Genomic DNA, 26,102 nt, shown 5'->3' with positions numbered 1-26,102 from the left:
TGCTTGTGTAGTCGATTCTTCTGCATTCTCCAAGCCTGATCCCAAATGCACAGGCCTTCCTAACTGCATTAACTTCTTTTGTTCATTAACATTCAATTTTCGTTTCCGTGACTTTGCTTTGCTTTTTATTTGTCTTTTAAGATGTGAACATTGGTGGTCCTGTGTTGCAGCTCTGCCAGGGTAGGCATATTTGTCAAGATGCTTTTCCTTGTATACTTGTGTGCACTCATTGAACCATACTTGATCCCCAGATGTGATTGGAATGAGAGAGGGGGAGAGATGCAGCTGCTGATGGTCCACAGTGCCTCTTGAAGGCCCAATTCTGAGCTATCATGTTTTTTCTTCTGTACCATTTACCACAATGGTTGTGCTAGATAACCTGATGGCATGTGTAATAAATGCAAAAAAATTTCTGGAAACCCCTAACAGGTCAGGCAGCATCTGTGGAGTGAAAAACATTTGACACTTTGAGTTGCAGACCCTTCATTGGAACTGAAATGTTAACTCCAGTTTCTTTTTCGTTAAATGCTGCCTTACCTGCTGAATGTTGCCACCATTTTGTGTTTTTTGGATTTCCAGCATTTGCAAGTTTTTTTTTATCTTTAATTGATGTAGGGTGCACTTTGTAAAAATAGGCTTGTGTCTCCATATGGAGTTTGCTGTGATAAATCCTAACAACGTTATGGACAAATGCATTACAACAGAGAAGCTGGTGAGGGTGAGATCATTGGGTCTATTTCTCATGTTGGTTCACTAGCAACATGTTGCAGACCTTGCCTGGAAGCCAAAAACATCAGTACTTGTCCTGATCAGTCAATGGTGCTTCCAAGCCACTCTTGACAACAGACATTGAAACCCCCAATCCGGAATACAATCTGTACTCTTGGTGGTCATTCCAGGTGTTTAAAATGGAGGACTCATTCATTTACTGAAGACGAATGATAGCTGGGAATTGGATGGTGCTTTCCTTTTTCATTTGTGACTTGATACCATTTGGGGACCTTGTTGGGTCTGGAGACAATCTGAGGTTTCCTAGGACTCCTGCCCTTTGTACAACTATTCCCAACTCTGGGTCTGTCTGTCCAGTGGGGAATATGAAGAAGTCTGGCATGCTTGCTGTATTCAGGGTATTGCTTGATGGTCTGTGGGGCAGCCTTCTCAATTTAGACACTGTCATTGGCTTTTCATACAAGGCTGGGTGTGAGTTTGCTTTGTCTGAAGTTAGTGTCCTTGCCAGTGCTGAATGGTGTATCCAGTTTTGTTATAATATAGTGGTTATTGTTACAACTAAATGGATGGCCAGGGCATTTCACAAAAGTTGAGAGTTAACCACTTTGTTCAGTGCTTGGAGTTATATGTAGGCCAGTAAGGATGGCAGATTTTCCAGAAGGATATTAGAAAATTTAGATGGCCTTTGACAACAATTCAGTAGTTTTACGGTTTCTATCACTGAGTCAAGTTTTGCTTTAATTTAAATTGATTAATTGAATTTAAATCCGACAGCTAGTGTGGGTGAGATTTGAATTTGTGTCTGAATTTAGTCCTGCCTTCCCTGGATTGCTACCTGGTAAATGGACCCCATCTCACCCCTCACCCCCCCCCCCCCCCCCCCACCACCCCGTACTTTTTTGGGAATGTCTCCACATGTGTAAACCTTAAGTGCATTTCGGTTCTAATAGTTCCACTGGTACAAAAAATTATATTTGTTTAGGGTTTTTAAAGTGGTAAAATATGCTCAGTGTTTTCATCAAACAAAAATTAAAACACAGTAAAGGATATGTTAGGACCTTTTTAAAAAGTCTGATCAGAGAGGTTTTTGGGTGTATTTTAAAGAAGAGACCTTCAGAAAGCTGGGAAGAGTTAGAAAAGGAAAGCTGTAATTTGTGATGTAGGAAGTCGATAGTGCTATAGTAGTTTGGTATGTGTAGCAGACAAATGGGACAAAACAAGTTAGAATGTATTTAGAATTTTCTCTTCCTGGAGTGGCATACCAGTAAAAACTGTAATGCTTTGTTAATAAGAGCGGCTTGGTTGCTGGGATTGGAGGGCTTGAGTTATGAGGGGAGACTGGACAGGCTGGAACTGTTTTCCCTGGAGCAGAAGAGGCTAAGGGTTAATCTTAAAGAATTTATAAAAATCATGAGGGGCATAGATAAAGTGAATGGTCATGGTCTTTTTCCCAGGGTAGGGGAGTTTCAAACAAGAGGACATGGGTTTAAAGTGAGAGGGGAAAGATTTAAAGGGGACCTGAGGGGCAAGTTTTTCCACACACAGGATGGTGGGTATATAGGATGAGCTTCAAGAGGTGGGTACAATCACAACATTTAAAAGATATCTTGACAGGTTCATAGATACGGAAGGTTTAGAGGGATATGGGCCAAATGTAGGCAAATGGGACTAGTTCAGGAAGGCATGGACAAGTTGGACCAATGGGTCTGTTTCTGTGCTATATGACTCTGAATCTATATTCAGGCCTTGCGCAGATCCTGCTGCAAAATTGTATCTTTTCAACTCCAGAGCAATTGAGTAACGGATACTGTCAGGAAAACTTCCAAAATCAATGATGTCAAGAAGCTTGGCTGTTCCGGGCATGTCAAACAGCTTCCTCTAGCATCCCTTTTCCAAGCCTGCTTAGTCTTGCAATTGAATTTGACAGTCAAATCAACTTTTTGCCTGCAATGAAGTCAGGACCAGCTAAGCAATTTTGTTATTGTTGTAGGAAAATGGAGGTTGTGAAGTGTGCTGTAGGTGGAAATAGACAGTGGGCTTGGGGTATGCTGTATAAACTTAGACGCATTGCAATTTGTGTGTCTATAATCTTGTGTATTTGCTTAAGAATTGTACCAGGAGCAAAACTGACCAAGCTCCCTGGGTGAATTTATCACTAGTGGGAGTTTCCATATATTGTGCTTGCTTACAGGCCTCTGAAGAAGCTCCAAAAAATCAAATTGGAAATTGAAAGTGCAAAACATCACTTCCTGAGGTTCTGCATAAATTTAAAGAAAAATGACCAAGAATCCAGCTATATGTTCATCTTAGTAAACTGTGTTTAAGTAAATGAAAATTGAATATAAACTTGGGTTACTCGCAACTTGAGCAACTCTGTCAGAGGATCTTTGACATTAAATGTTAACCTTTTCTTTCACAGATACTTCCCAACCTGTGTGTTTCCAGCTTTTCTGTTTTTAGTTATTTCTGTTTTTTGATATTCAGTCACTGCAATTTCAATGGAGAAGAACAGCTGTGATGGGGGAAAAAAAAACAAGAATTAGTTAACTTGGGTAACATTTTTTGAGTTACCCAAGTTAAACTTGTCTTTAGTACTGAAAACAAAGTTTACAAAAAAAAATAGATTTGTGGAAGTCGATGACATTCAGATTTTTATTAATCAAACTTTAAGCAGTAGTATGGTATGGTTGTGTATAATGAATGCCTTTGACAGCCAGAGTTGGATTAAACTAACCTTTCTGTGACACCCTTGCTTGTTCTTGAAGCCAAAAGTGCTGGAGGCACTTCTATGTAAATTCTTTCACCACAGATTGCTGCTTGACCTGCTCAGATTTCTGATCTTTACAGAATGATGGCTTGTTATTGATGAGCAGTGCATTTAATATTTACTACATTACCAAAAAAAGTGCCTAGTTCCATGTGTACGCTGGCAATATCTCCCTCTCCTTTGCCACCACTGGCTCAAAACCTCCATGATCTTAAAATGGTCATGCTGCCTTGCGTAGAAATTGCCTTCAACTAAATATTAACAAGTACTGGAGTCACTGTTATTAGAACTAGCCTCAAATTGTTTCTTTGCTATCAGCTCCCTATCTTACCCTGATATCAGCTCCCTATCTTACCCTGATATTTGGCTGTTGTGAATTTGACTGTTTGCAGCGTTGTACTATTTGAACCGGAAAAGAGTATCTAACCTCATTTTTCTCATTTCTGTGTTATACTTAAACATCCTAGTTCCTCAAATTACTATTCATATCTTTGCTGCCTGTGGTAATGGACCTTTAGCTCCTGGTATGAATAGTCCCTTAATGTAAACGTTCTCAGAAGACCTTTTGTCTCGATGGTCCTGGTGTTTTCTTGTACAAAAGTACAACCTCCTTTATATGTGGATGGTGTTGATCCCTGCTCCTTTGTCCACCTATACCACCAAGAAGAATGAGGGCTTTAGGTGCTTAGGAATACCACCATCCTGCAGGTTCCACTTCAAGTCATAATCATCCTGATGTAGAAATGTATGATGAGTCCAACATTAGCCTGAGGGATAGAATCTTGCCCTCTGGGCATCTTGCAGGCTTGGGGTCTTGAGTTTTACAATCTCTGGTAACTTGCTTTCTCTGTCTGTATCAGAACCAGCAATTTCTGCTATGAGTCATCTGTTTGTAATATTGTTCCACAGCTTGGCATTTCTCAACTTCTATTGTTGCAAGAACAAAGAAATGCAGAAGTTAATGTAACATTCCTTAGGCACAGGAATAATGTAAATTGAATTCCATTTTTCTTGCCCTGCATACTTGATTTGGTTGTTCCGAAGGAGGTGGATTGTGCAATTAGCTAGTCTTGTACAAGTGTAGGTGCTTCTAGAACTGATAGTGGAGCTACTCCTTGTTTCCTTTTGGTTTTGTGACATTCATACCATTAACCAAAGATCCATGTGTTTCTGCTCAGTGCTTTGAATTGTTGTTCATAAGCATTGACAAATTAAGACTGGATTTTCGTTCCATTATCTGACATAGTCAAAAGGGGAGACATTTGATTTAATTTAAAGTTGAAGTCAAGTTTATTGTCATATGCACAAGTGCATGCGTGAGTGCAATGAAAAACTTACTTGCGGCAGCATCACAGGCAGGTAGTGTCATATAAATAGCATTCACAAGAAAAACATAAATTATGCACAATTCTTACAAGAAAGAACACTCGAACAAAAATAAGCAAAGTCCATTATTGTGCAAAGTGGTCATAGTGTTGGTGTACTGAAGTAGTGATTAGGGTTGTGCAGGTTGGTTAAGAACGGACTGGTTGAAGGGAAGTAGCTGTTCTTGAACCTGGTGGTGTGGGACTTCAGGCTTCTGTACCTTCTACCCGATGGTAGCTGCGAGAAGATACCCCTTCTGTCACCAGTATTCATGGAGCCTTCCAAATGACTACCTGGGATTGACTGAAACTTCACTAATTTTGGCAAATTTTTAGTGCATTTTGGGTGCATCCTCCTATAATTCTTTGATATTTGGTCTAAGAAGTGCTTTATGTTTTACTGTATTAAAGGCACTGTATTAATTATGTTTAATTATTTTGGTATGCTTTTCAATGAACAGTGTGATTAAAGATATGAACTACCCCCACCTAATGGCATTTGAGATTACATGGATTTTGTATTCATCTCAAGGCGACCTTAAATCCTTCAAGTGGAATATTTGAATATTTAATTTCAGTGCAGAAGAAACTTGGTTGGAGAAAGCATGGGATGTTCTTAACTGGATTATTTTATTCCTTGGAGGATCTTGAGGACAAAAAAATAAGCTTTTGGAAAGTCTAAATTAGCAAAGTTAATTTGTTGAAATTTATGATGGTGTAAATATAAAAAGATCCAGTTCAGACAATCATCTTGATGAAGAGGTTAAAATTTGATAGCTATTGTTGCTGTTTTGAGTGGCTGAATCGAGCAGCTGCTGAGCAAATTGACATTTTCCACTTTTATCCTTTGGCAACGAAAGGTTTCAATTCACTAATTTTAGCTACTATAATCCCTTGCTCTGCTCATTTTTGTGGATAGTGACTTGCATTGAATTGGATTTACTGCAACACAAAATACGGTCTATTTAGAAATAGTCACTGACGCTATCCTATGAATGATATGCTTGGAAGTAGAAACAAATCAAAAGCATCACTGATTCTGCAATAGACATCATCTTCCATTGCCCAAATTGAAAGCATTACATTTTCCATTACAATTCAGAATGACTTCAAAGCGTTAATTTCAATGAAGGATTGACTCTTAGTTTATCAGACCTAGCAGCTGATAACTGGTGCAGCCTGTTTCAAGATACAATACTGAATTCATTTCTGCTTCATATTTTCCCCCTCAAAGTATTGTCAATTACAACCCCACAACTGACAGTTAACTTTGAAAGCTAGATAATTAAAATACTGTAGCGGCCTGTACTTATGGGACTCGAACCGCCATCGGCGGCCACGGGTGGATGCGCGGTAGTGTGTCGCGAGCTAACTGCGGGGCGGGCCTTCCAGCGGGATCTTGACGTCACGTTCACCGGAGAGGCTCTCGGGTACCTTTGTGTGTGCGTGCGTGTTTTGCTTCACTCAGTAAAGTGTGCTCCGATTCAGCCACAACGTCTCCGGGTTTTCCTTTCGGGAACACGTCGCATTTGGCTACATTTGGTGACCCCGACGCTTCCCGACAGCATTTGGAACCCGTGACGTGAATTCCAATGACTCACACAACACAGTCTTGCTGAAGCTCCCGACTTTCTGGGCCGCTCAGCCCCACGTCTGGTTTGAGCAGGCTGAGGCCCAGTTCAGCATCAGAAGTATTACAGCCGACGCCACGCGGTATCACAACATGGTCAGCGCGCTCGACCAAGACACGGCAGGCCAGATCATCGACTTCCTGCATCAACCACCAACGGAGGACAGGTACGCTAGCATTGAGGCGCTCCCAATCCGTACTTTTGGACTCTCCTGCCGCGAACGAACCACGCGGCTTCTGCACGTGGACGGCCTGGGTGACCGCAAGCCATGCAAGTTGATGAACGACATGCTGGTGCTCATGGATGGCCGTAAGCCGTACCTTTTATTCGAGCAGTTGCTCCTCGAGCAACTGCCGGAGGGTATTCGCTGCCTCCTCGCGGGTGAGGATTTCAGCGACCTGCACAGACTTGCGGCCAGGGTGGACATTCTGTGGCAGAGTAAGCAGTGGGGAGCGGCTTCCATCTACCTAACCACGACCGCGCAGCCCAAGGCCAAAACCCCACAACCGAAGCCACCGAGACCTGCAGGGGACAAGGATGAAGGTTCGGACCGATGGTGGTTTTACAATCAAAGACGGGGGTCAAACACGTGCCGCTGCCGCCCACCATGTGCCTTCCCGGGGAACGCCAGGGCTGGCCGTCGCTAGTGGCTTCAACAGCTGGCCATCGCGACAGCCTCCTATTCCTCTGGGACCGACACTCCGGGCAACGTTTCCTGGTGGACACCAGGGCCGAAATCAGCGTTCTTCCCCCCCTCCAACATGGACACCTGTAACGCGGCCCCAGGCCCCGACCTTACCGCCGCAAACGGCACCGCCGTCCGAACATACGGCACGTACACCATCCCGCTGCGTTTCACACCCAGCTCCTTCACCTGGACCTTCACGGTAGCAGTGGTATCACGGCCGTTACTAGGGGCGGATTTCCTACGGGCCAACTGCCTCCTGGTCGACCTGAAGGGCTGGCGTTTGGTCCACGCCGAGACCTTCCAGCTCGGAGAAGCCCACTTCCCGGCCCTCCACCTGGACTCAGTCACACTTTCAGGCGATGAGTTCGCCAGGGTGCTGGTGGATTTCCCCTCCATCATCACCCTGCAGTTCTTCACTACCAGTCCCAAGCACGGTGTGAAACACCACATTCCCACACAGGGACCACCGCTGCACGCCCGAGCCCATAGGCTCCCACCCGACAAGCTCCACCTCGCCAAGGTTTCAGGAGATGGGGGATCGTCCGTCGCTCGGACAGCCCGTGGGAATCTCCGCTACACATGGTACCCAAGTCCGGAGGAGGGTGGACACCCTGCGGGGACTACAGGACACTCAATGACGCCACAACTGCCGACCGATACCCGGTGCCTCACATCCAAGATTTCACAGCAAACCTGCACGGGGCGGCCATCTTTTTGAAAATCGACCTGGACCAGGGGTACTATCAGATCCCTGTACACCCTGACGATGTGCCCAAGACAGCCGTCATCACCCCCTTCGGGTTGTTCGAATTCTTAAGAATGCCTTTTGGCCTCAAGAACGCCACCCAGACTTTCCAGAGGCTTATGGACTTGGTAGGGTGAGGCCTGGATTTCGTCTTCTACCTAGACGATATCCTGGTGGCCAGCAAGTCACGCCAAGTGCACGTGGCACATTTGCACCAACTCTGCCAGCACCTGAGCGACCACGGACTGGCAATCAACCTGGCGAAGTGCCAATTCGGGCTGACGGAAATCGACTTCTTGGGCCACAGGGTCAGCCAGCATGGTGCTGCCCCACTACCGGCCAAAGTCCAGGCCATCCGCCAGTTCCCCAGACCCAGCACGGTCAAGGGCCTGCAAGAATTTGTGGGGATGGTAAATTTCTATCATTGGTTCGTGCCGGCGGCGGCGGCGTGCATCATGAGGCCCTTGTTCGGTCTGACGGCCGGCAAAGCCAAAGAGGTGGCATGGAACGTGGAGTCCATGGAGGCTTTCGAGTGGACCAAAGAAGTGTTGGCGAAAGCGACCCTCCTGGTACACCAGAAAATCGACGTGCCCACGGCGCTCACAATCGATGCTTCTGACACGGTGGTCGGCGGAGTCCTGGAGCAGCTTGTCGAGGGCCAGTGGCGACCGCTCGCCTTTCTCGGCCGGCACCTGTGACCACCGGAGGTTAAGTACAGCGCTTTTGACAGGGAGTTGCTAGCGCTCCACCTGGCTATCCGGCACTTCCAGTATTTCCTCAAAGGAAGGGATTTCACAGTATATACAGACCACAAGCCCCTCACCTTCGCCCTTGCAAAAGTATCGGACCCATGGTCAGCTCGGCAGCAGAGGCACCTCACCTTTATTTCGGAGTTCACCACAAATGTCCGCCATATCGCAGGGAAGAACAACGTGGTCGCCGACATACTGTCCCGCCCCCACATCCACTCAGTGACCACCTCATCCCCAGGGGTCAACTACACGGCGCTGGCACAGGCGCAAAAGGCGGACACAGAGCTCCTGGCCTATCGCACCGCTATTTCGGGACTCCAGTTGGAGGATGTCCCCGTCGGCCCAACTGCGGTTCGGCTCCTGTGCGTCACGTCTACCGGCAGACCCTGGCCTGTGGCACCAGCAGCATGGAGGCGACAGGTTTTTGACAGGCTACATGGCCTGGCCCACCTGTCCATCCGGGTGTCTATCAAATTGGTAGCGGACAAATTCGTTTGGCACGGTTTGCGCAAGCAGGTCAGACACTGGGCCAGGACCTGCGTACACTGCCAGACCGCCAAAGTCCAGCGGCATGTGAAGGCCCCCCTCCAGCAGTTCTAGCCGATGCTTGGGAGGTTTCAGCACATCTATTTGGACGTCGTCGGCCCCCTGCCAGTCTCCCGGGGCGCCAGGTATATCTTTACCATGGTTGACAGGTTCACCAGATGACCGGAGGCCGTGCCGCTAACAGACACATCCACCAAATCCTGCGCCAGGACGCTCATTGCAAACTGGATCGCCAGGTTCTGACTCCCAACGGACATCACCTCCTACAGAGGGGCACGGTTCAGGCCTGTGGATAGCACTGGTGCAGCTCTTGGGCACCCGGTTACATCACACCACGGCGTACCATCCCCAGTCCAATGGTTTGGTCGAGCGGTTCCACAGGCATCTCAAGTCAGCCCTTATGGCACGCCTCAGGGGGCCCAACTGGACAGATGAGCTCCCCTGGTTTTTACTGGGCATCCGCACGGCCCCCAAGGAGGACCTGGGCACCTCCTCAGCAGAGTTAGTCTACGGCACTCCCCTGACGGTCCTAGGCGAGTTTGTGCCAGAGGCCCAAGGTCCAGCAGGGACGCCGGCGGAAGTCCTGACGAGCCTACGGGATAAGGTAGGGACCCTGGCACCGGTTCCCACCTCCAGACATGGCACTACACCGTCCTTTATCCCTAAGGACCTCCGGGACTGTGAGTACGTTTTCATCCGCAGGGGCATGCACAAGTCACTGCTGCAGAGGCCGTACGAGGGACCCTTCAGGGTGCTCTGACACAATGGATCTATGTGTGTCGTGGAGGTGGGTGGCCGTGAAGAGACTTTTACGGTGGACTGCCTCAAACCAGCGCATTTGGACATTGAACAGTCGGTGAAGGTACCCTCACCGCCCCGACGGGGCAGGCCGCCCAAGAGGGACACACGGACTGGGGGTTCCACGCCCCCCATGGATGCTTCTCGGGGGGAGGGGGGGTGGTGTAGCGGCCCGTACTTACGGGACTTGAACCGTCATCGGCGGCCGTGCATTGTGAGCTAACCGCGGGACGGGCCTTCTGGCGGGATCCTGATGTCACATCCGCCGGAGAGGCTCTCGGGTATCTTTGTGTGCATGCGCGTTTTGCTTCACTCAGTAAAGTGTGCTCCGATTTAGCCACAATGTCTCTGAGTTTTCCTTTCGGGAATGCGTCGCGTTCGGCTACAATATCTTGTGTTCATGTGGTCCAGGGATCAGTCTTGTGGATTGCACACCTTGGAGTTTGGGTTCAACATTGTTCTTCTGGGATGCATAGATTTTCAAAGCAGTAATGTAATTTTGGAAATCCAAGATAGCTCTGAGTTTGCCAAGCTTGAAATGCTGGAGGGGTAGTGAAAAGGGTATCAAGCTATATCTGTCACTTGATAAGGATACAGAGAAAGCAGAAGGTGATGAGCCATGAAATTATCAGTGTTGGTCATGGACAAGCTATTAAAATCTATCATAAAAAATGAAATTGGATTACGCTTTAAAGCACACGCTCATCAATGTTCACTGTGACTTAACAACCTACATAGAATATACAGCACAGGGACGACACATTCAGCCTGACCCGTTGCTGGTGTTCATGCTCCACCCAAGTCCCTTTACATGCTGCTTCATCCAACTCTTTGATTCTTTCATCTCTCCTCTCTTGAGCTTACACAGGCTTCAATTAAGTACACATTGCGATCTGCCTCAGCCACTCCCTGTAGTAGCAGCTTCCATGTTGTCAGTGCTCTTCTGTAATAGTCTGGTTGCTTTAATCAGAGGATTCTGACTTTGCTTTCAACCACAAAATTGATGCAATGGCAGTTAGCAAGTTGAAGGTGCAGTCTTTGGGGAGGCTGAGTTGGCTGCTCAGCTGGATGTAAAAGATCCAAAAATGAATAGGTGAATTTACCTATTCTGTGGCCAACCTTTTTACCTCAAACAATCTTGCAAGAAATAATTCTGGTGACTCATCTGCTCTGGAGTCTTGTTTGTACATTTCCTAGCTCATTTACTAATGTCACCTTGGTCCCATAAATTAACTGCCGTGTAGTGAATTGAAAATCTAAATGTCTAATTATATTTTGGTTATGATATTCAAAGTGAGCATTTGGCATCACCTCGGGACATTAGGATTGACACTAGATATGTGTACTGCAACCGTTATATTCAGTCTTTTGGTAAAAATAATAAACTGATTTTCATTTGGTATTATTTGCTCTTTTCCAGCCATAGTAGGAAAACGATTAAATACACACATGGTGAGCTGTATTGTGTGATTGTCGTAGAGTTGTGCAGCATGAAAATAAGACCTTGGCCCACCAAGTCCACGGTGACCATCCAAGTGCCCATCTAGACTACTTAAATATTCCTTTTGCAGGCTGCCTCCACCCCCACTGACTAGGGCCAATTTACAGTGGCCAGTTAACCAACCAACTCTGTATATCTCTGTGGGAGGAAACTGGAGTACTCAGCAGAAAGCCATGCTGTCATAGGAAGAACATGTAAACTCCACACAGGCAATGCCACTGGTCAGGATTGAACCCAGGTTGTCGGAGCTGTGAGCTTCCAGCTGTGCCATTGTGTCATCATTGTGTGCAGGATCTTCTTAAGAGAAATTACCATATGTGGCTAAAATTCAGTCATTGCACTTATTTTGTCAGCAATTTGTATTGAACAGCTCTGGTATGCATGAGAAGTACATCACTGGCTTTTGAGTGCAGTGAAGTTGTGAAAAGTAGTATTTAAATGTTAGCTTATTCTTAAAACTCAACAGGATCTTGGTGAAGGGGCTTCTCTTAAAGTTTATAGTGCTTTTGTTTGCTGGAACACAAGGTAATGGTAGCATCACTTTCAGGTTTATAAAGCATGTTGAGAGGGGGAATAATGAAAAATTGCTTTGCTTTTTATAGGTTGTCAAATAGGTAACCAGGTTTGTTAGAACCAAAAGAAATGAAAGGTACACACATAAGCTAGGAAGGATTGATTGAAATGAAAATTAAGCCATTTAAAATGCACTGAAAATGTACTTTAGAAAGGACTATATGACAAGGGGCAGGAGGTGACATGCAATTAATGACGATCCCTATATTTGGAGATCTGGCACTGGTGCAGTCAAGAGGGGTTGCATGGTTCCCTGTGCTATAATTTGGGAAATAGCTTGACCTCAAACAGTAACAACGTTTTTAAACTGTGGATTCTTGCCCATCTCTTCGAAGAGGACCTCTGTGCTTGCCCAAAGATTGGGTCCTGTTGAGTTGAAGGCATCGTGAGCAGTTAAGCACAGTGTAGATGAGGCTTGACACAGTTTTTACTTGAATTTACTGGGGTCAGGTTGGAAACCCATAGATTTTGTCAGGATATAAAGAGATTTGAATATGTGTACGAGTCTACTGGTACCTGGAACGTAGAACATAGAATAGCACAGGAACAGGCCCTTTGGCCCACAATGTCTGTGTGAACGTAATGATAAATTAAAATAATCCCTTCTGCCTGTATATCTATATGCCTATCTCGAAGCATCTGAAATGGCACTATTGTATCTGCTTCCACTTCCTCCCTAGCACAATGTTCAAGCTTTGTGACATTCTTAAAACAAAACTTGCCCCGCACATATCCTTTTAAACCTTCACCCTCGCACTTTAGCTATGCCCTCCCTGCGAGAAAGGCTCTATATATCCTAACTATGCCTGTCTTAATTTGATATACATGTCTCCAGTCACTCATCAGCCTCTGCTACAGAGAAAACAATCCAAGTTTGTCCAAACCTCATAGTACCCTCTAATCCAGGCAGCATCCTGGTAAACTTATTGTACTTTTTCCAAAGCACATCCACATCCTTCCTGTAATGGGACAACCAGAACTGCACACTATACTCCAAGTGCGGCCTAACTAAAGTTGTATATACAATACACACAAAATACTGGAGGAACTCAGCAGGTCAGGCAGCATCTATGGAGGGAAATAAACAGTCGCCATTTCAGGTAGAGACCCTTCATCAAGACCTCCATTTTGTGTGTATTGCTCCAGATTCCAGCATCTGCAGAATCTCTCGTGTCTGAAGTTTAACAGTATTTAGCTGCAACATGACTTCTTGACTTACACTCATTACTCTGACTGATGAAGGCAAGTATGCTGTATGTTGCCTATACCACTGTTTCTACTTGTATTGCCATTTTTGGGGAGCTATGGACTTGGACCCCAAAGTTGCTCTGTACATCAATGCTATTAAGGGTCCTGTCATTTACTGTACACTTTCCCCGATACATTTGACCTCCCAAAGTGCAACACGTCACACTTGCCTGGATTAAAATCCATCTGCCATTTCTCTGCCCATACGTATCTGTAACTATATGATCTCTATCTTGCTGTATCCTTTGACAATCACCACCTCTGTTTGCAACTCCATCAATTTTTGTGTTGTCTGCAAACTTGCTAACCAACTCGTCTGCATTTTCATCAAGTGATATTTAGACACAGATGTATTACAAACGACAGTGTTACAAAATTACTGGGAACTGTGGATGAGGAAACATTGAAAATCTGGTCCTGCTGTTCAGCACTTAAGAGCTACCTATTTTTAAAACTATCTTTTATTTTTCGATTATAATTTTTGTTAGCTTAGACCATTAATTCTGCACTGTTCTCAAAATAGCGTAATATATTTATGGTAGGTATAATGGCAGTGGGAGTGCTTTCATGAGGGCTACGGGACATCGTTTGAAGTAAGATGATTGTTTTGACATCAGCCTATCTAGAACTATTTGACATTAGTAGTGGCTCTGCAGACTTGTACTGTTCCATTCACGAGCATTAATATCGCCCGCTTTGATAACTGCAAGTAATTACCTGGACAAATGGCTTTTGAAAATTGTAAACTACAAATGGGTTGTCATAAAATTATACATGTTTTTGATATTCCAGTTTGAATTCATAAATCTACTACCAAAGCTTGTTTTACTATTAAAATGATGTCAAAATAAGTTCTGACTCCTCGGACATGCAAGAGATTTGCATTTGAAAGTTGAGGTTGTTAATTCCAAGAGATGGCACCAGGTATATTTGCACAGTATTTTGGAAACATAATTGCTGATGTGAAGGTAGAAATGCAGTAAATTTACTATGCTGTGAAGTCTTATTCATATTAATTACTCACAAATGATTTGGATATAGTTCATGTTCTTTGAGCATCCCTCTGAATCAGTTAAAATGTGTGTGTGCTGCTTATATTTTTTTGACATTTTGTATATTAATAGTGCTACATTTTTTGTGTTTCAGGCTAACAGAACCTTCAGGATATTTAACAGATGGACCAATAAATTATAAATATAAAACTAAATGTACATGGTTAATTGAAGGATAGTAAGTACTTTTTTGTTCTATAATTGATAAATTGCCATAATTCATTCAAAAAAAGAATGCTTTGATCTTTTCTGGGATCATATTTTAACAATTAATTTTTATTAGCTTAGCAAAAATATCTTGGAAGCTTTTCATTGATGATATCAGTTAGTGTCAATTTGTGTATTTCAATGCTTTTTGTTATTACTAGTTAAAAATGTTATGGGGAAAAGGAACTTTTCATTTTTGTTTAAAGGTCTTAAAGGACCTAATGCTGAAAGCAGCACATTACTTTTAATGCAACAAGAATTAAAGCACTTTGTCTACAAAGCAAAATAGTATTTAAAAAAAAACATTTCACCTAAGTTTTAACTAAACTGTGTTCAAATTTGTGAAAATTTTGGAAGTGAAGTATATAATTTCAAATACTGAAGATTGATCATTGACCAATTAGGTTCGTTTTGTAATTATGACATCATTGGCATTTGAATGTAAATTTAATGTCAGGCTGAACTATGATTCAAAAAATGAGATTGTATTGTGAAAATATTTTGAGATGGGCAATATTCACATTAAGTACACTTTGACTCGGAGTAAAGGACTGTATTCAGGGAAGATATTTCTTTAAATTATAATGGAACGGTTTAAGAAGTTACTCATAAACCTATTGACAATATTACATGAAAAAATTGTGATCAAATATATTGAGATGAAACAAATGAGAGGGAATGAAGGAAGGCAAAAAAAAATGACTGCTGAGGACTTTAACAGTGTACAAAAGGATAATTCAGAGGTTAGGGCTATTTTGAAATGAAGTGCTCAAAATGCACTTGAATTTGAACTAGTGATAGAGCTGCTTGCAGTTTTTGTTTCCGTCCTTACAAAGGAAGGTGAATGTGGGAATAACTGAAGGTGGTATGCATAGCTTTACAAGAGGAAAAAGACCTGATGGAAGCTATATTTTTTAAAAGAACTTGATGTGAAAGAATAAATCATTTTGCTTAGATCTATCCTGGAAGACTGAAAAGGTTTGGGAACAAATTGGAGTTACTATATGTATTAGTTAAAAATGTCTAATTGCAGTCATTATGCAGGAAGACTTTAAAACTGGCTTTAACAGAAGTATTTTTTTTCTTTTGCAGTTCAAATGCAGTATTAAGGTTAAGGTTTAACCACTTTGCTACAGAATGTAGCTGGGACCATATGTATGTATATGATGGTGATTCAATATATGCACCTTTGATAGCTGTATTCAGGTATGCTTGATTTTGTTGAGCTCAAAATTTCTATGTGATGGTGTGTGCTGCTGTAAATTTTGTATCAGTTTTCATCAATTGAATGAGGTCTTAGGTGAAAATTATTTTTTTTAATCAATAGATCATTTGCAGTACAGGTATTTGAAGGGTTAATTCCTTTGTTTTAAATGCATTTAGAATTAATGCTTGCCATCAACTCTGCAGATTTGAACACTTAATTTATGCAGGATTTCCAAGCAATTTTGAGTGCTGAATTGCTGCAGGTTTTATCTTTTGGATGAAGTGTTATCTTGTGCTCCTCTCCTTTTGGGTTGTAGTTAAACAAAATCCACTGATCTTTGAAGAGGAGCAAGGTTACTTGGTTACAAGTCTTAGCCAGAATAAATTCTGAAGCAAACTTGAATAAAAGTCATTTTGTCTGCTTAGCATTATGTCTTGAGAGGCATTTTAATGTTATTATTTAATGCTGTATGTTACAAAATTACTGGGACAGGGAAAAATTGAAAATCTTATCCTGCTGTTTAGAACTTAGGAGCTGCTTATTTTTAAAATGAGCTCTTATTCCTTGATTTATCATTTTTGTTCGCATAAAACTTTGCATTATATGTTTGATTTGTGGATGCTAATTAGTAGGATTAAATAGACTCAGCTGAAGGTGACAGCAATTGAAGTTCAAAGTATTGAGAGCGGTGTCACCTTGCGTTGGGCGAGGAATGATGATGCATGTTGAATCAAAGCAAGATAACTGCGGGATTACTTTTTTGTTACTTTGTCTTTTTGAGTTTAGTTTGTTTACTTTCATTCAACTTTTGCATTACTTGTTTCTCCCTAATGTGAAGTACTTTATTATTTTATTTTGATCAGAAGTTTATATTTTACATTTTTTTGTGCTGAATCTAATTTCTTTTCAAGATTATATGCTAGCTGTGTTCATGCTGATGTTGAATTTACACTGCTCTGCCAAAATCCTATCTTTACCAGCTTTTGTTTATGAAAGATGTGGTATGTGGCACTGTGATTTTTGCTGAGGGAGCTTTTGTACTGGTAGACATGTACAACATTTGTCAATAAATGGAATTCAACAGTTTGACTAGGTGACAGGGAAGATGCTTTATCTAATGAAGTTGGGCGGCCTTTTCTATTTTGAGACATTTATATGAGTTAAGAGATGGTGGTATTTGTTGCAGTCATGCTGAAAATTAGATGCAGTTTACTTTCACTTTGAACTAAATGTGAAATGAGGTAAGGGAAACATCAATTCAATGGATGAACGCTTGAGAAACAGTGAGAATACTGTTGTTCTTTGTCATGATATTAACGTAATCAATGGTGAAAATACTTAGCTGGGAGAAGACTAATATTTGTCAGTTGTAAAGGCTTTGACAGTAAGTGTGTGTTGAATGTGTTTCCATGGACAAGGGGGTCGATAACCAGGCCGGGTTAAATTTAAGTTACAAAGAGGGGAGATGAGAATTTTTTAATGCAGCATATTGTTGTCATGAATGCACAAGAAAGGGTAGTGGAAACTGATTTAATTTTAGCGTGCAAGAGGGAATAGGAGATGTATTTAAAATGGAATAATTTACAAGGTTGTGATAGAACAGTGAATAGCTCTTTCAAAGAAGTGTTTGAGGCCTGTAGGGTTGAAATCTTGTGTTGCAAGATTAATGAAAATATGCACTATTTATAAAAGTGGTATTTGGTGCCATGTGGTTTAGGTAGCTGTTCAGTTTCCATCTGGTCCTCGAACATGATCAATTTAATATTAAAGGAAGATCGCAGTTCAGGATTTTGTATTAATTTGGCTTCTGATGCTCTGCTGAAGTTTGTTGTCAGGAGGCTGTGTAGGGAATTAGTTCTAAAGAAAATTTTGGCAAGTATTTGTTGCTAATTTTAGCACATCTAAAATGGGCAGCATTATTTCTTGTCAGTATACTTGTATTGTTCTGATTAATACAGTCTCCAAGCAAGGTTAGAAACAATTTGTATTGTGGCTGTCATGAGTTTATGGTTCATTTGTGGGATTTTTCCTTTTACAGGCTTCCCTACTTTGTACCCAAGATTTTGTAATTAGAGTTAATAAATAGAACATGGGCATGTGTTGAAAGGGCAGAGGATATGACTAGATGATTGGTGGAGGACCTGTGTATGTCCTCATCATACAGAATGAAAACAGGCCCTTTGGCCCAATGGTCCATGCCAACTGTGTTGCCCAGTGAGCTCGTCCCATCTGCCCATGTTTGGCCCTTTGCATTCTAAGCCTCTCTATGTACTTATCTGGATGGCTTTTATGCATCTTAATTTCTACCTTCCTGTCAGTGTTTCATGAATTGTTTGAATTACTGAATTAATAATTGAAATAATCTGAATTACTTTTCCACATATTGGCACTAATCTCAGGCAAAAGTAATGTTCTAGCATCAAGCCTTATAATGCTGAAATGTGTGTTTTCTGATTAATAAATGTATTAAAGTGCTTTTATCTCATGCTGATATTGTTGTGTTCACGCTTTTCACAGTGGCCTAATAGTTCCAGAGCTGCGTGGAAATGAGACCGTACCTGAAGTAGTTACCACATCAGGCTATGCATTACTGCACTTTTTTAGTGATGCTGCTTATAATTTAACTGGATTCAATATTTTTTATTCGTAAGTACAACTAATGTTCAGCTTTTATATGTGAGCAGATAGTGAAAACATAGGATACTTTTGTTTTCATATTTTCTGTCTTCAGATTGAGTAAATGTCAATCCAGTATTGGTTTTAGTTGTAACACTGAACATTATCCTGTTCGTGGAACAGTGGGAATTAATACATGTAACTGAAATCACCATATTGGAACTGAAATATGTCTGGGATGGTGTTCCTTGTTGCTGATGTGTAGATTTAAATCATTAAAAGTAGTTTGATGGTTAGGGAAAATACTTTAAATGTTAATTCATGTTGATTAATACATGTGAACATACAAAATGCATTGCTTCACTTTGCCAAGACCAAGTTCTGGAATTTCCTCCTTGAACCTTTTAACCTTTAGTACTTTTCTCCTTTTTAAGATACTCATTAAAACATACATCTTTTACCCCAATACTTGAGATTCAATGCAAAATGTTATTCAACATTACTTTGATATGCCTTGGAGCACTTTCTGATGTTGAACAAAATATATTTACAGAGCACGCACATCAATGGGAGACCAAATTTTGCAAAGTTCATGAGTGTGCATCTTTAAGAGAAGTAATAGTTAAAAGAAAAGACATGGAACTTTATTTGAATAAGATAATCTCATGGAAAGAAAGATCTGTGTTTACATAGTCTTTCACCTGCTCAGCTTGAACTCAGGGTTCCGTGTAGCTTACTAACTATGAGTTTGGAGAGCAGTTGCAGTTAATGTGGGGTGGGGGAGAAACCATACAATTGGGAGCTTTTGTGTGTGATGATCGTAGTCATACATTAGAGAAATAAGCCCTTCGGTGCCCTGACTGACGAAGGCAAGTGTGCCATGCACCACCTTCACTGTCTAATGGCTTTGCCACCTTCAGGGAACAATGGATTTGTATCCCAAGGTGTCTCTGTTCTACAAACTCCCGAGGGCCCTGTCTTTCACTGTGTAATGACCCAATAGTGCTGATTTAAAATAATGTTGAGGCTAGCAAAGTATATATTCATCCACCTCCAATGATTTAGATGGAAACAAGTCATTGGACAGTAATAAACATGCAATTTGTAAATGGAAGCTTTTTTTGTTCTGAAGTTCAATAAATTTTTCTTGGCTCTCTGGAGGCATTCTCTGAAGATTTAAAAAAAAATGTTATTGGTATCACTTCTTATTCCATCACAGCCAATTACCAGAGAAGAATTTGACTGGGGATATGTCAAATGTGCATTGGTGCATGAAGTGTAAATCACAGTTGAAATTCTAAATTGAATTTATTTGAATCATGTAGGTGAATACTATGGAACATCCAGTGTAGTTGGCTGGGAGGCTGTGACCTTCAATGGGGCTGAATTTTGTATAATTCAGGGTGATGCTGGACACTTAAATATTAAAATTCTCAGACATTTAAGTTAAAATCTCACATATTGTAGATTACATTGATATGAGTTTCATCACTGTCAGTGACAGTGTGCATACTGGCTGTCATTTCCACCAATGAAATGTTAAAGTTTTAACCCAATGCTCATTTTTAAAAAAAAACCTAACATTACAAAGTATAGCCAAAGATAAATGATGGTATTATTTTCAAACATCCTGATGTTTTGAATTCGAGGCTATTGAGAAAATGGTTATACGGAAAGGGAACTACTAGGAGTCAAATGAGAGCACTTTCATAAGGTACTTAATGTGCATGTTGAACATCAGCAAAAGTAAATGCTGTTTTCTTTAAAAAAAACAAGCAGTACTTAAGTGCAAATCACATTTCTTGATAAATAACATCTATGACATGCATAATTATGGAGAAATTTAATGCAAAGTCAACTTTAAAGCAAAATATCTAGTTTTACACAGTTCAGGTTGTGGGCAAATATATAAGGTGCACTTGTTTAATTCAATTAAGGGACTGTTCAAATGTGGATTGAAATATTGAGATCTGCTGTTTTCAAAATATCTTAAATTAGAATGTGCATCTGCATGAGAAATTCTCTTGAGGTCATTGGTCTTCCATGCCAATAATGGGAGTTAATTCCCAGTGCTCATCAGCTGGGCAGTAAGACCCATAACTATAATACACACGGAGATAAGGTCTCGTTATTAAGCTTGTTTCACCTTTTGGACAGATTGAACATTGGGTGATACTTAATCAGTTTTAAAAGTTTGACGACAATAATCAGAAATGAGGTGTGTTCAGAATGTCATGGACTTGATCCCATTCCAGAAGTCACCACAAAATCTACCTTTTCACTTCAGTGCAGTAGTGAGGCAATGATAATTGCAGATTGTCTTGTCATTAGTACATTGTTTCACTATCAGGTGAGGTATTTCTGAAGTACAGTTAAAGCTCCCGAAAATGCCATGATCACTTTGGTGGTAATTGTTGGCTAGGATGCCAGGGATTAAACTGCTTCTCCTGAGATTGGTACAATACCATTTTTATTTTGTTCAAAAGCCAGCCTTAGTGGATCTAATTTTAAGGTCTCATCTGAAAAATGGCATCTTTAATAGAAAAAATACATTCAGTACTGCTTTTGAAGTGTTAGGCTGGACTTTTTTTTTTACTGAAACCATTGGGTTAGAACTTCAACCCACAGCCTTATAACTTGGGTCAGAGTGCATCCAGCTGGGTTTGGTGTTTGACCATTAACAGATCACCATTCCCACAAACCACACAATTTATTGCACATGGGATAACAATACCATCTGGCATTTTAAACAACTTTAGCTCTGAAATTGCAATATTGCTATTGCTCAAATTGCTTCTGTGATGAATTATAGAATCTCAGATAGTTTCACTGAGAATCCACAATATTTATTTTTAATAAAATGTAATGAAGAAAAATTCCAGGGGTTAGTGAAAGCAAAAAATATTGTCTTGTCCCGAAAATGAACTTTATCATAGAATTTGATATCATTCCTAATGAAATTTTGCTTTTGTTAGTTGCACGCAATAGTCTTTGGAGAGTAGAATAGCTTGGGCGTAGTATTGTCTTAAACCGGCCATGCACTCAACAACAGTTTGAAGTTCTTTCTTTTTGTTGCAACCTCCTCAGTCTATTTTGGATTGAAACATTGACAAAAAACGTGAATGGTTCCTGTAACAGCTGATGCCAGGGCTGTGAAACTCAGAAATTCTGAGAAGTTGGAATTGTTTCATTGTTGGCATCCATGAATACAAATCTGTTTTTTCTCAAGTATCTTGTAATTTGAGAAGCTCAGAATAGGCTGTTTATGATCTTGGTTTCTCATGTGCAGTGCTTTTTCGTTTTGTTTCTTGGTATAATTAAATTTAATGTCTTGTCTATTGAAAGGGGCTAATTGTCTTAAAAATAGTTCCTGCAATGACACAATATTATCCATGTTTTTTTTTGTTGTGGATCCTAATCACTTTCAGTTGCATGAATCTTACGTTCATCTAAGCCACCTTTTGCTTGTTATGAACCAGCAACAAAAGAAACACTCCGAGTCATGATTCAGTGTTTAAAACTACTTTATTAATAACTACTTATGATAATAAGAAAAATAAAAGTAAAAATGTTAGAATGTTGCAAGTAAAAATGTTAAATCTTAAACATTAACCCCAAAAACAAAACTCGTAGTGTGTGTGTGGCAAACTCCCAAACTCCAAGTCCAGGAATGGTTCTTAAAGTTCAGTTCAGCAAGTCATAAGATGAAACGTGATCAAAGGCTTCTTCAACAACCACCGTTGACTGAAGACAAAATGTGGACATAGAGAGAAAATAAAGAGTAATTATGAAATCCAAAAATTCCACTTTGGAACCCAAACGACACCTCAGTGTCTACTCAAATCGTGGCCATCCACACAAATACCTGTTTCCTTCTACAGGTCAACAACAAAGTGAACTCCACTGCTTTGTTCTGAAGCATCTGCCACCCTGAAAGGCATCCGAGACGTTGCCGTCCACGCAAATACCTGTTTCCCTCTACAGGTTAATGACAAAGGGGACTCCACCGGATTACTCCAAAAATCCATACATGGATTGTAGTAACAGGCACAGTCATTCACCAATTGCTTTTCATCCATCGATAGAGACGAGCAGGCTTCTCTCTCCCCCTCCCCCTCCCCCTCCCCCCTCCCCCTCCCCCTCCCCCTCCCCCTCCCCCCTCCCCCTCCCCCTCCCCCTCCCCCCTCCCCCTCCCCCTCCCCCTCCCCCTCTGACTGACTGCTTCAAAAACGTCATTACGTCCTTTATCTTCTGTTGACGTAAGCACGCCACACACACTCCACTATTCTCTATCTTAAAGGGACATTCACCAATAGTAACCTAGGCCATAACATGCTATGGCTCAATATTCTTGTAAATGTTTCCATATAAAACCAGTAATCTGGGACTTTGTCACACGATTGTGGAAGTGCTGAACTGATTGGCAAGTCATCTGTCGAGTGCTGGAGAGTACACTTGCTGAAATTACCAACATTTCAACTAGGAATCTGCTCAAGGTCCTGCACTAGGTTAAACCTAGCGAGGGGTGTGTGAGCCCATTTGTTTGAATGGAGACTTTATAGTTCCAAGGCAGAAAGATTAGAATAAGATCTTGATTTACTTTCAATTTGTGTTTGTAGGAATGTCAATTCATTAAATACGTTCAAGGAGGAGTTAGATGTTGTTTGTGGTGCTAGAAGAATCAAGGGATCTGGGGAGAAAACTGGAACAGGATACTGAATTTGGATGATCAGCCATTTTCAAATTGAATGGTAGAGCAGGTTTGAAGGATTGAATGGATTACTCTTGCTCTGTATTTCTAGACCTTCAAGGGTTTTGAGTAATCTTAATTTTTAAATGGTTTTTAATTTTGTGTTCTTTGAATGTATCTGGATATCAAGAACATTAAGAAACCTGGAGAAAGCTTGACAGTTGTGATAGGTTCTGAGGGGGTGGCTTTGCCAGCTGTCATGGGCTTCTCGATAGATTCATGAGTGGGCTTGTTCTGGCTTGATTACATGAACCAATTAGGTAGAGTGAGGCTCTGATGGCACATTAGGGTGCTGGATGCTTTCATCCATTATTTGCATAAGTGCTATACACTTATCTCAGTGACAAGCCCACTTGGCAAATTCCAAGCTAGGTTTTGCTCACTGTGTTCCAACTTACTCTGTATTTCAATCTCCTTGATGGGTCCTAATTTGTTTATAACATCCTTGACCTATTTCCCAAATCCAGTTTAATACCAATCCACTTTGACTCCAAAGCTTTTTCTTTACCTCCTTCAGCTCTCAAAGGATTTTCCCTGCAGGTCATCTGCTAGTGGCAGATTCTTATTGCTGTAACATGATGAGAAATATTTAATGTAAAGAATGAGGTTGATAGATATTCTATTTTTTTCCTATGTTACCCACCCCCAATTCTGTATGAAATCCTGCACTTTAGATTGGAGATATTTAAACTCATTTGTGGATTATTGAAGTGTTTATGGTAGAACACTGATAATCATCTTCCCTTGTAAGAAATCAGAATTTTAAGTTGATTGGCATGAGGAGTAATTAGATTTTCTATAAATGAAATTGCACAGGTTTTTTTTCTTTTGAGCCAGCTTTCTCTTTGGATACATGAAAACCTAGGATGATGTTGCAGTGGGCACTTGGACCCAAATTTCCTCTATATCTCTTTTGAAATGCCGTCTTGCAGAAAATACAAATTTGTGATTATTTGTTGTCACACTGCTGGGATTTAACTCCAGCTGTGAAAGTGACATCTATGCTTGAGTAGACTTCTTCAGAATTGGGGAAAAAGGTCCTGGTAAATTCATGAAGATGAGCAAGTAGGCTGAGTTGGGTTGCATTTGCCCTGCAGATGAAAGCTATCTTGAAGCTTTATCGGAGGCATTTAAAAATTGTGAGTTGTCCAGGGCATACCAACTGCAGGGTTTTGGGATGAATCCTCTGAGGTCAATGGCCCCTTGTGTTCTGCACTCTATTGTGGGAGGACTCTTGAAAGCTGAGAGCCAGCATAGTTGGCCCTCTATTTCCAAACCGGATCAGTTGGGAAGCAAGGTCAGGCAGTGGACTGAATCGAGTGCAATCTGATCCAAAAGATCTTTGTAGTGCTTCTCGTAAGTGCCATAATGTTATGATTAATTATAGTGGTGTGTATTTTGTTATGCTGTTGTATTATTTCTAGATGTTTTTAATCTTTTATTCTCTTTTTTTCTTCTGAAAAAGGATTAATTCCTGCCCAAACAATTGCTCAGGCCATGGAAAATGTGTTACTGGAAGTACTATTGGTAGGGTGTTCTGTGACTGTGATAAATATTGGAAGGGGGAAGCCTGTGATATTCCGTATTGCAAGGACAACTGTGGGAGCCCAGATCATGGATACTGTGATTTAACTGGAGAAAAGCTCTGTGTTTGCAATGACAGCTGGCAAGGTGAGTTATTTTACAGCAGTATCAGTATAAAATATGTGGTCACGGGAACAGTGACCGAATTATTCTAAATCCTAGCGCCTTTAGTCTTTTCAATGTTTATTTCAACCCTTCCAATTGCTTTATTGGTAATTGGTTTATCATTGTCACATATACTAAGATGCAGTGAAAAGCTTGCATGCCATCCATACAGGTCATATCAAAACATAAACGCATCAAAGCAGTACAAAGGGAAAAGCAATAACAGAATACAGAATATAGTGCTACAGTCAGAGAAATTGCGGTGCCGGTAAACAAATGAGGAGCAAGGGCCACGGCGAGGTAAATTGACAGATCAAGAGTTCATCTTTATCATACAAGAGCTCTGGGGTATTATAACAGTGGTATAGAAGCTGTCCTTGAGCCTGGTGGTGTGTGCTATTTAACTTGTGTACCTTCTGCCTGATGGGAGGGGGGAGGAGAGAATGACCATGGTGGGAGGGGTCTTTGATTATGTTGGCTGCTTTCCCTGAGGCAGCGAGAAGTGTAGACAGAGTTAATGGAGGGGAGGCTGGTTTTCATGATGGACTGAGCTGTGTTCACAACTCTCTGCAGTTTCTTGCGTTCATGGGCAGAGCAGTAGCCATACCAAACTAATAGAATGGTTTCTATATTGCATCTATTAAAATTAGTGAGGGTCAATGGGGACATGCTGAATTTCCTTAGCCTTCTGAGGAAGTAGAAGTGCTGGTGTGTTTCTTAGCCATAGGAGATGCATTGTGGCTTTCTCTGTTCACTTTGGTCCCAGATGCCCAGTTTCCATTGCAGTAATGTTCTCACTCGTATTTTCAGTAAATCAGCACGCAAAATATTTGGGTTTTGAGTAGGCCTTTGGCTTCTAACCACCCTGATTATCCAATTTTGGAGCCTACATTAGAAAATATATTTCATTAAAAGGCATGCACTTCACATGGTGAGGTTTGTCACATAAGCCTTTCATTACTAATTCTAAGTGTCTGCTAAAAACTTGCAAATGCATTTTTATTTCTAAATTAAAATACTATACAAGATGCAGATCACTTTATTATTAATGACCATCATGAAACAGATGTGACCAATTTAGTGCACCCAGATGAACAGATCATGACATGGTTGCCTGTAGGTGGTGTGGATTTGCCTGCTGTAATCTAGCACCTAAAAGCTATTTTGAATGGTGTAATCCAGAACATAATGACATCCCAGTGTAGTCTAATCCTCAAATTCTTGAGGATTAGAGATGTG

General features: G+C 41.4%; 1 protein-coding gene across 1 annotated transcript in view; it reads left to right on the top strand.

Moving 5' to 3' along the window:
• Window positions 1-26,102, top strand: part of atrnl1b (attractin-like 1b) — a 610,807-nt gene that overhangs the window by 53,478 nt on the left and 531,227 nt on the right. The window contains 4 exon segments of the mRNA XM_052026988.1: window positions 14,489-14,572; window positions 15,694-15,807; window positions 18,326-18,454; window positions 24,640-24,845. Coding sequence (XP_051882948.1) covers window positions 14,489-14,572; window positions 15,694-15,807; window positions 18,326-18,454; window positions 24,640-24,845 — 533 coding nt within the window.

This window comes from Pristis pectinata, chromosome 12 (assembly GCF_009764475.1).
Source record: "Pristis pectinata isolate sPriPec2 chromosome 12, sPriPec2.1.pri, whole genome shotgun sequence".
Lineage (NCBI taxonomy): Eukaryota > Metazoa > Chordata > Chondrichthyes > Rhinopristiformes > Pristidae > Pristis > Pristis pectinata.
Note: the sequence above shows the minus strand (reverse complement) of the source record. Positions and strands in the feature narration are given on the sequence as shown.